This window comes from Mus caroli, chromosome X (genome assembly GCF_900094665.2).
Source record: "Mus caroli chromosome X, CAROLI_EIJ_v1.1, whole genome shotgun sequence".
Classification (NCBI taxonomy): domain Eukaryota; kingdom Metazoa; phylum Chordata; class Mammalia; order Rodentia; family Muridae; genus Mus; species Mus caroli.
The window spans coordinates 87,981,737-87,993,451 of record NC_034589.1 but is presented as its reverse complement, the minus strand read 5'-3'; the positions used below and the strand labels follow the sequence as shown (position 1 = coordinate 87,993,451).

General features: G+C 36.2%; 1 protein-coding gene across 1 annotated transcript in view; it reads left to right on the top strand.

The window, feature by feature from the left end:
• Positions 1-11,715, top strand: part of Pola1 (DNA polymerase alpha 1, catalytic subunit) — a 407,398-nt gene that overhangs the window by 282,485 nt on the left and 113,198 nt on the right. The window contains exon 35 of the mRNA XM_021153188.2: positions 8,025-8,141. Coding sequence (XP_021008847.1) covers positions 8,025-8,141 — 117 coding nt within the window. The remainder of the gene's footprint in view (positions 1-8,024; positions 8,142-11,715) is intronic.

Below are 11,715 nucleotides of genomic sequence, written 5' to 3'. Positions count from 1 at the left end.
GTTTGAAAGTGTGTGAAAGTAGCATGAAAGCAAAGCAAACTTGAACAAGTTTGTGGGTTTACATTCTGCATCACCTAGCAACCCCCTGGCTCAGCCAGATCTCTTGTCTCCCCTTAGTTCTGTTTACAGACTATTCAAACGGCCCTTCGAGACCAGGAAAGATATTCAGTTTCATTAGGACCATTCTCAAGGAGAAAATAATTAAAGTTAAGCTAACAAACATTGCCTGGTGATAGTGTGAATTCCATTTTGATTTTTATGAGGCAACTGAATAGATAATTCAGTTTTAACATTGTTATTTGGTATCCAAAGACATGTTGCTTTAAGCCATGCTAACCAATACATATCTACAAAAAACCAAAAAACCACAAAAAAAACCAAAATAAAACAACAACAAAAACCAATCAAAGTAACTTTTAACTGTACTTAAGCAAAGAAAAATTCTATGGTGAAGGACTATGCCTGCTCTTTTGATTTAATTTTTTCATTTGCCTAGAGACATCTGGGTAGATCTGTATTTACATTGGATCCAGGCAGGGAAGAAGGTGTGAAGAGCAAGATACCACTCTTCAAATTGATTTATTACCTGCCTTTAGAGATCAATCATAAGGAACTGTTTTCAGATCATATTACATAAGAAACTATGCATTTTAATGAGTGGGTTAATTTATTGAATCATTCTAATGTTTCCAAAACATGTCCTGTCATTTTCTGTTCAAGAACTGCTTATGTGATTAAATCGACTCATTCTTGAAACTTTAGTAGGAAAAACATTCCCTCCTCCCCTTGCCCTGAGCATATTCTCTGCAAATTCATCTTGGAAACAGCCCTTGTCAAAAAACTTTTCCATCATCAATAACAGTTTTTAGATCTTTAAATTAATATGTTTTTGTTTGTTTGTTTGTTTGTTTAAAAATGCAGAAGAAACATTATAAAGGTAACTGAAGCTGGACTTTTTGCAGTACTTCTTTCTAGTCTTTTCCCACTCTGGACATGGTGATAAAACTGAGCATTGAGCTTGCTTTTGGAGTTTGTTATTTTGAATACAAAAGTATGTTAGTGGGTTTTGAAAAGAGTGATGACTTGAAATGATGATAGAAATAATAAACAATTTCTCTTAGCACTTCATCACTAAAATGTTAATGTAAGTAAGCCCCAGAGTAACCATTTTGCCATGTCATTACATTTGAGTCTTTCCCTCTTTTTCCATGGTGAAATGACCATGTATGTGCTTTAACTTGATATGACCATTTATAATCATGTTAGGGAGTCAGTCATCACAGTTGGAATATTATAAGTCACTTGCAGCTTCACATGAGGGGAATAAAGTCTTTTATGAAAAGATTTGTGATACAATAGAGATGAATGTGGAGAAGCAAATGCTTTCAGTTTTCCGTGTAAAGTGAAAGCAGGGTAGCTCTGAAATCTTGTATTCTAATTATTTGTATTTTGTCAGATCTCTAACATCCACAGTACATGGCTGGGTTGCATGAGTTCTTTGTGTTTTGTTGACAGTCAACAGACAAAGCAAAATTATTCTTGAAACAAGGTACTGTATACTTAGTTGTGACCTATTATAACCTAAGAATGTCGCTTGCTTTTGAGTTGAGTGAATAGGGAGAGTATTTTATGGAATAAGCTTGAGTATACCGAGTGATTTTTTTTTTTTAAGCTACCCATACAGAGAGATACATGTTCTTCAATGAACTTTTTCCACCCAAAGTGTAATTTTCCATATAAAGTCATTTTAGGTATATTTTCCCCACTAGCTAGCCTGGCAACAATTTTAACTGTTCTCTTATTGTCCTGTAGTGGTAAAAATACAATTGCTGGCAATTGTTGGCTTTCTGTGCTCACACTGTAGCAGGAGATGGCTTACACAGATGTGCCTCAGGTACATCTTCTGATGTTTAAACTCTGATTGCAAATTAAAATAGCAAGACCATAGTATTGAATTTGATGTGAGGCAGAGCAGACCAGGTTGCTAATCTATCATGTAATATACAATTGGTGAGCTTGTAGTTTGTCCACTTGTGCTATTCTATGTGTTTAAATGAGGACCACAGTTTGCATGTAACCTATCATAACAGTTTGGGAGTGTTTCATTATCCTTTCAGCAAACTGATGACAGAGTCTGTCCTTACACAAATGGTAAGATCAATAAGTTTCAAATAGCTTGGATGAAATGACAGATGACTGTTCATTTAAAGAGATCTCCAACTTAAAAATCTATTTTAATGATATTTAAAATTCTTACATTGACTGACATGACACTTTCCACTTCTGATTGTTTGATAATTTTGTTTAAAATATTTTGTATTAAATTTGGTAAGTAGTTTATATATTTATTTTACTTGATTTGCCCTTTCATCTCCGACTCTGGCACCTTTCTGAGACTTAATAATTTCTTTGACATGTCAGCATGCTGCAGTGTCAAATATTTAAAAGCAAATTTGTGTTCCTGTTAAAACTTTCCCTGGAGAGCTTAGGGAAATTATCTCCCAGTTTTGGGTGTCAGTGTGGGTCAGAAAGCAAATATATATATTTTTTCTGGAAATCCCAAATCATAACATGTCATTCTTCAGAAGCAGTGGTGGGCCCATACTGTGCACTGTCTATAAGAAGACCCCCTTTTTTAATGCATTGGGCATAATTCTGTGGCAGAAAATGTTGCCTGCAAGGGAACTCCAGAAATTTATAAATGCCTTTGGATGAAAAGAGAATCTGATGCTCTTTGAATCTGAATAGTTTAGGAAGAAGGGTGGTTGGTGAGAGTTACAAAACTAATAGTGATATGATAGATTATAAAATCACATGCAGGCTGGCAGACCTTGCCCTGTGACTATGTCGCCATAACAGCTCCTTGAAAACTGTTAGGATTTAGACTAAATTGTATGTCATGGCAGAAACATCTCTTGAAAATCTCTGTGAATCCTAAAGTAAAGCGAAGACTCTGTCTTCTTCCCTTGCCATTTATTCTGCCTCTATAATTTCATATTAAGTACAGTTTTGTTGGGAAAAATAAGAAATTCTCTCTTAAATTGACCACATTCTTGTTAATATTCTCCACTCAATTTGAAAGCAGTTACACTTTTAATATTAATTATCATTTATCCATTATTATGGTTCTCCAGTTGTTTTTTCCCTTCCCCTGGTTTGTCTCTCTGTCCGTTCATCTATCTGTCTGTCTCTATAATCTATGTAATAGCCTGGGATTCACAATGTAATCCAAGTTAGTCTCAAACTCAGAGAGATCCACCTGTCTCTGTCTCCTTAATGCTGAAATTAAAAGTATCTAGTTGGCCATCAATGGGAGGAGAGGCCCTGGTCTTGGGAAGATCATATGCCCCAGTACAGGGGAATGGCAAGGCCAGGAAGCAGGAGTGGGTTGGTTGGGCAACCGGGTAGGGGGAGTGTATAGGGGACTTTTGGGATAACAAACAGTGATGCTCCTCAGTGCACTTATTGAATATTTTGTGAGGTTGTTGTTTGTTTGTTTTTGTGTTTGATCCTCTGAACAACAGTAATAAGTATTTTGTTCTATAGATGAGGAAACTGAGGTTCAGAGAGAGACTTGGTAGGTTTGGTGACTTACAGAAAATTATCCAGTAACATTCGGGAGTACAGTGTTTCATGGAGTGAGTCTGTGCACTAGTGACTAGCAAGAAGACCACTAAACTCAAACCAGATTATTCTTTGGGGCCTGACCAGTTCAAAGGTAAAATAAAATACTTCAGGGACAATGTGAACCAGTGTATGGTTATTGTCTAATGAAATAAAGGGAGAAGTCCCAGTGGGCTGAGAATATGTAGAAGAATGGACATTTTATTCAAGCAATGAATGTTTTAGGAAGGGATTATGTGACATGCAATCTCAAGGTGAAGACAGCCAAGAAGTAGAGAGGATAGTGACAAAAGCAATCCAGTGGAGCAAAGACTATTTGTTGAGAATTGAGAAAGCAGGGACCACAGTGTGGTTGTAAACACCTGAAAGTCGGACTGGTGAGTTCATTACTTGTCTGTGGAAAGAAAACACAGGATGGAGAGCCCTGGGGAACTATACTTGGCCAATTTTTATAGTGGGTGTGGGAGAGAATGGGCTCAGGGTAGCCAGGGAAGAGGCTACTGCAGCAGAACAGCTTAAAATTTGCATTTTTGGTGAGTTTGATGGTGACAAGGCTGTAGATGAAAAGTCAGTGTGACAGAATAGGTGACTGGCTGGCCATAGAGGAACCCATCATGTATACTGAAGGGAATTTAAGATCCAGGCCTTACCGCTTCTCTGTCTTTGATTTTTTTTTTTTTTTTAAGTTTTTGAATGCCCCTGTGTACCACATCTGGGTGAGCTCTGCATCTTTAAATCCCTCAAATACAAATGTACACAAATGAGTAGTAGGTTGTGTTTTAGGTTCAACTATCAAGGATGCCTCAGAAATGTACAGATAGTCATTTTAGCTGAGACCTCAGAAATATAATTTAGCAGTCAAAACTGATCAGTATTTGTAACAGTTTGGTACCTAAAGTTTTAAAGAATAATGATGATGAGATAAAAGAACAGGTGATAGAGCTTTGCATGTTTGTTTTGTTATTGGATAGGCTGACTTGACCTCCTTTGACCCTTTCATTTATGAACATGAGTAAGCCAGGCAACTGAAAATGTGATGTCCTCATTCCGATTTGTTGTAAGAATTTGAATGTCGCATTACACAATAGTAAGATGACATATCTGGACGACATACTTCTCATAGTGGTTTTCTTAGATTGGACTTCCAAGGAAATTATTCAAAACAAATTTCTTTTTCTATTGACTTGACAACAGATCCTTGGGCTTTCCATGTTATCCTATGGGGAAATAAAAATGTTTAGTTTTGTTATTATATATTATATTAGTTATGATAATTTAAAGTAAGACCACAAGATTCTAGTAGTTTCATTTGCTTTGTTTTTGTTGCCCTTTACCAATAACATTCACCATAATAATTTTGTACTAGACACTTTGCCCCATGTTTTTGGAAAGCCTTGTAATTTATTTTTTAACAATATAAGTGTTTCTTGAAAGTTAAACTTAGCATTGTTGCTTACCATTTGTTTATGGAGTAAAGTGTTAGCTAAAATGTTCTAGGTGAAATTGAATTGAAACAAAGCATATATTGGAAACAGAGCCTGGTTTCCCCATAAAAGAGTTTTGTTTAAAATGTAGCATGTCCAAAAGCTTAATTATCAAAGTAAAACATGAGGCATAAAGAGTTACCAGCTTCTAATATTTTCTTCACCATCAGTTCTCTTCACACAGTTATCAGCATGTTTAATTTTCATGCATAATGGCACTAGTTTTTGTTGTCATTTATAAAGGGAGATTAACAGATAGTAAGTACAAACAAACCCAAATAAGCACTGAATAGAAAGGTGACAAAGAAAGAAAGACCTCTTTAATGTTAATTATAACTGCTAGGAAATTTAGACAAATTATATTATCTGTTTTCTATATGATTTGAAAGGACTTTAGTTAGTAACTGTCAGAGATTGAGTTAGGTCTTTGCTTTTTTAAAACAGGTGAAACAGCAACTTAGCATCTTGTTAGTTGGCAGCTCACTTGGTGAATCATGAAGCAGTATTGCAGTGATGAAATTAAGTGTTTAAAACATCTGAAAAGGACTTACGCTTTTGAACATCATATTTTGTAAATTAAAAAACAAATTCCTGGACCGGGTGTCATGCCTACAATTTCTGCACTCAGGGGACAGAGTCAGGAAGATTGTGAGTTAGAGGCCAGACAGAACCTGCCTTAAAATACGTAATACTAAGAACTTATTTGATTATTTAATGACTAAGTTGTGTTCTGGTACTTAGTGATCTCTTGTCTCAAACGTGATACTGAGCTAGGCGTGATGACACTTTGCTTATATCCTGGGTACTTCAGAGGCTAAGCCAGGAAGATTATGAGTTTCAGGTCAGCCTGAGCTAGATAGAACAAACCACCAACCCCCATCTTAAAAGTAAATACTATGGTAATTGGTACCTATTTATTTGCTTTTTTGGTGTTGTTTGTTACAATTTAGTGAATTACAGCTTTCTAAGGCTAGAAGTTAAGCGATGAGCTTCATATCTCAAATATATCCCTCCTGGATGCTGAGTTGCTGCTACTCTGTGCAGACTATGCTTTCCTAGTTAGATTCTAGTTTCTTGAAATGCTGAGCCTGGTGCCCCTTTGCCAGTTTTTAACAAAACTCTAGGTGCATGTCAGAAATTTTATAAGGATTTGTTTGATATTCTGTACCTGATAAGTTTAAGTTACAATCTAAAATAGTTTAATTTACCGAATGAAGGTATGAGTAAAACTTCCTTCTATTGACTAGATGACTTTTTTATTCTTTAAAGATAGGTTGTACAAATGCTCTTTGCTTTGTTTGAAAGCTCTAAATGGAGCTAGAACCATCCTTGATGGTTTCCTTTTGGAGTTTGTTTGTACCTACTTCCATGAAAGAATGATAAATGAGGAGTCAGAGCAGTGAGCAAGGGCATCCCTCAGATTTGGAATAACACCACATGGAAATGCCATGATGTGGGTGGAGGTTAAAGTGTCTCAAGCAACACTCAAGTGTATACAGCTTTTATCAAGGGGGTAGGACAAGCTGCTGAAAGTGGAAATAAGGAATGTAGCTATACATTGTTGAGTATTCCTTTGTTAACTAAACTATACTTTGACTCTGGCCTCAATTTGACATGTGCTATTCTTTCTGCCCAAGTTTTTCTTTTCCACCTACCAAACTTCTGGTTATTCTTCAAGTCAGAAATTATCTCTCAGAATGCCCGAAGCCTTATAGATAGCCAGTATCTTACAGATCTTACAGATAAGCCTTCTTAGAGCCTTATAGGAATGGACACTGAGATGACAGAACATAAGGATATAAGTTGCTCACCTACCTCAGCACCTCACCTTGCTTGGCTTGGCTTTACTGTTCCTCGGTAGCAATGTATGTACCATCAAAGCCCACAAGCCTTAGGGCCTCAATATGAATGGGAATCTACTCAACTATTTGTGATAGCTTGTCTTTCTGTTTAACATACATTTTATAGTAAACATAATGCTAATTCAAAATGATAGACATACTGTATTGAGAAAATTCAAAGAACAGGAAGGGAGAGTTAACTGAAGAAGAAAAGGTGACATTATATTTACAGGCCAGAGAAATAGGCAATGGCTGCTTCAAACCTCAGAAAAATAGTGCTTATTCCAAGTTGTCCTTGAAAACATAGGAACCAGATTTATGCCTCCAGAGAACACACATATTACAAACTGATTTAAGTCTAATATTTACTAGTATTAAGCATTTCTTTTATAACAAGAACACTTGCAAGTACTTTAAGTGTGTTACATCACTACAGCAGTCTTATAAGTCATAAAATAAGTACTATTGACATACCTATTCTATAAAGAAGGAAACTGAGCCTAGTTATGTAACTAGGTAGTGATCACTCAGCTTTTATGAAGGTCACTTATTACTATACACTTGGTGTGATGGTCTTAACTAAAACCCTTTGATTTACAGGTTGCATAATAATAATTTTTTATTGTGATGTGGGGGGGCATATATATTCTTTAAGAAAAGGCAAAACCTTATGGGAATCCCTCTGAGATTTTTTTTTAAGGTTTTACATTTCCTTTTATTTCATGTGTGGGAATATTTTGCCTGCATGTATGTAAGTACAGCATGTGTAGTGCACACAGAGGCCAAAAGAGGATGTTGGACTCCCTGGAACTGGAGTTTACAGATGGTTGTGAACTGCCATGCGGAATTGAACCTGGTTTCTGGAAGAATGGCCAGTATGCTTAACCATTAAGCCATCTCTCTAATCCCATGTTTTTTCTAACTTTTAAGTTTAGAGCATACATCTACTTAGCACATCCAAAGAGGTAGATAATTAAGTTATTTTGTAATCTCTTAGCAAATTTGGTAAGGTTGATAACAGAAGGATTTATTATTTTTGTTGGTCAGTGGTGATTTTTCTTTCTTGTGTCTCCAGGGCTGGTTGATATGTGAAGAGCCAACTTGTTGCAGTCGCCTTCGACGTCTTCCCCTTCATTTCTCCCGAAATGGGCCTCTGTGTCCAGTCTGCATGAAAGCTGTGCTTAGACCAGAGGTAACTATCACCTAATGTTAAAGTACTACACAAAAGACAGCAGAGGATTGTTTGTCCAGCCTTTAGCTCTGGGAAGCAGAGGCTCTATATTTGCCTTCTGAAGACATCCCTCTTTCACACTGATAGATTTTTTTTCTTCACTATCCAGACTCCAAGAAAATACATAGCCGGGCGTGGTGGCACATGCCTTTAATCCCAACACTCGGGGAGGCAGAGGCAGGTGGATTTCTGAGTTCGAGGCCAGCCTGGTCTACAAAGTGAGTTCCAGGACAGCCAGGGCTATACAGAGAAACCCTGTCTCGAAACCCCCCCCCCCCCAAAAAAAAAAAAAAAAAAGAAAAGAAAATACATGGTTTATATTTTTAACATATCTTAATCAATATTATATTTATATGAAGGGGAAACATTAATTCTTATGATTTACTTATGTTTCATAAGGGTTACAACTTCATAATTACAAAAGAGATTCCTTGTAGAAACTTATAGACTTAATCAAACCCCATTTTTTTAACCAGTAGAAAATCTTCCAAAACTGTGCTTCGAAGAGTTCATCTTGAGGTGCATTTCTGCCCTCCGTGTCATTAAATTGTTTATCAGTCTCTTCATAGATCATTGGTTCTTGAGCAAACCTTAGTATAGTTGCCTGAGGGATCATGCATACTGCCATTAAGGACTGCCAACTTATGGACCATGGAATCTAGAGAGGCCTCTCTGGTTATTAAGATGCCTTTCCTCCCATGCCCCCTTGGAGTACCTTCAATCCAATCAATACTTTCCAAACTGGTGAACAGAATGTTGCAGATATTTTGAACAAAAAGGATCTCATAACTAGTTACTGTCTAACTATTACTAAGGTAGACAAACTTTAACTAGTTCTGTAAGTCTTCTTGGACGTTGCAGTGTGATCATATAGACTACTTCACAATATATGCCTTATGTTCAAACTTTATATAGGTATTTGCAGGGATTTTGTTGAAAAGGTAAAAGTTGGTGAACCATTATTTACTTATTTTTTAATGCAAAAGCAACTTTCTAGTTGTCCCAGTTTTTTATGTAAAGTCTTTTCTCTGAAAAAGATGGTACACAGTCTAATTTTAGGAAAGTGTTTTGTTGTATTGTCTTTCTCTTTTCTTTTGCATATCTATATGTAATTTTGATTGCAGTCACAGTGAAGGTATGCTTTGTAGCATTTTTCTGTGTGGCTACTTCATGCATTACATGCAATTTAACCACACTTCTCACAGGCTACTTTTTCAATAGGACTGTAATGAAAATTTTATAGTGAGTGTTTCCCACTTAAATGATTTTTTAAATCTCAATTGCTTGATTAGGATAGTGTATTATCAATGTACCTAAAAGTAAATATAGTAGTGATTCTTATTGCCACATAGCTTTCTTGATGGCTATCCTAGTTTTTACAGTATACCAGTACCTTATTAGTATCCTAGTTTGGTTGTTGTGCTGTGTTTTTTTTTTTTCTTCCTGAGACAGGGTTTCTCCTTGTAGCTCTGATTGTCCCTGGGTTTACTCTGTAGATGGGGCTGGCCTTTGCTTTTGCCTCCTGAGTGCTGGGATTAAAGCTGTGCACCATCATCGCCCAGCTGAATTGTACTGTTTGTAGCAAAGCCTTTTACACATTTGGACGTTGCCAATAACTTTTCAAATAACTGGGTAAATATTAAATGTGCCTTGACTTTCTAAAGTTTCAATAATTAGCATAATAATATAGGGTTTTAAAATGTAGAACATGTGAAAATTAGCTGTCTTATGAATTACTTTTGCATCAGTCTCAAGACTTAAGTCAACAGGTAAATAAACAGAACAAAGACACATGCTGTAGAGGTCCTCATTAGTCTAATTGTGGAGCAGTGATTCTCAACCTCCTAGTGCTATGACCCTGTCATACAGTCCTTCATGTTGTTGTGACCCCCAACCATAAAATTATTTTTGTTGCTATTTCATATAGCTAATTTTACTACTGCTACGTGTGTGTGTGTGTGTGTGTGTGTGTGTGTGTGTGTGTGTGTGTGTGTGTATTTGACTCCTGGGGGTTGTGACCCACAGGTTCTAAAGAGAATCATATTTTATGAATCATATTTTATTTTACCTTGGAGACTTAGAATATCTAACTCATCAATTTAAGTTGGAAATTGGGTTATTTCTTAGAAAGTCAGCTAGTTTGATGCATCAGTTCATAGTGAGAGGAGGAAAAAAGGAATAGAGTTAGAGAATCATTAAGCTTATGATAAAACATCAGTGGTATTGCTGATAGTAATTTAATATACTAGGTTATCTTATGATTTAGCATCCTTTTTAAATGAGCCAACACAAGCATTTCAAAGGAACTTGTTTTTTTTTTTTTTCCTTATATTCTACCCTTCTCCATACTATGACATTTTAAGCAGATGTTTACCATAGTCTAAGCTACTTATCCCCAGGAGAAGCTTTGATAGATTGGCTGCTCAGACACAACCTTCTGGAACTACTATTTCAAAGCGTACTGGTTAGTGAAACTGTCCTTAGCGTTTCTGAACAGGAGCCTTGAAAGTAGTACTCACCTAATTTTTCATTAGTCCATTTGAATTGCCAGTAATGAATTAGGAAAGTAATACTATGATGTTTTTCTACTGAGTTTTTCTACTAGGAATAAAACATTAATCTTACCAAAGACGCCTGAGAAGCAGTTTTACAATGCACATCATCACTGTAGGTTCTACAGGTTTTCCAAAAATATCAATTTTACAAGATTATGCTCGTCTCGCTGGGTGTGGTGGTGCACGCCTTTAATCCCTGCAGAGGCAGGTGGACCTTTTACTTTGAGGCCATTTGGGCCTACAGAACAAGTACCAGGATAGCCAGCCAGGACTGTATAGAGAAATAGTGTTTCAAAACCTTCACCCTCAAAAAAAGAAAAGAAAAGATTATGCTCATCTAGTACTTAAGCTCTCAATTACTGAGTCTCAGCTGTATCTCTTATTTAATAATTATGCCTGGTGTAGTGGTGCATGCTTATAATCCTTAGCAATTAGGTGTTTGAAACAGGGCTACCATGAATTTGAGGCCAGCCTGGTCTATAAAATGAAGTGTGATTCCCTCCTCAAAAAAAATTGTATTAAACACCTATCCTATAAAATTTGCTCAGAGTTGGGGACATTTATAGATGTTCTACATTTTCTTATTTATGAATAGAAGAATGTATAAAAATGTCGTATATCTACACAGTGAGGTTTTATTTAGCTATACAAAAGAATGAAGTAATGCAATTCTTATGAAAATTTGTTCAACCAGAGATTATCACATTAAATGAAAGAATACAGATTCAGAAAGAAAGACATTTTATATCTTCCCTGTATATAGACTCTAGATTTAAGAATACTACAGAGGACTCACTAATAAGTGGATATTAGCCCAAAAACATAGGATACCCAAGATATAAGATACAATTTGTTAAACGCATGAAACTCAAGAAGAACGAAGATCAAAGTTTGGACACTGTGCCCCTTCTTAGAATTGGGAACAAAACACCCATGGAAAGAGTTACAGAGATAAAGTTTGGAGCTGTGACGAAAGGATG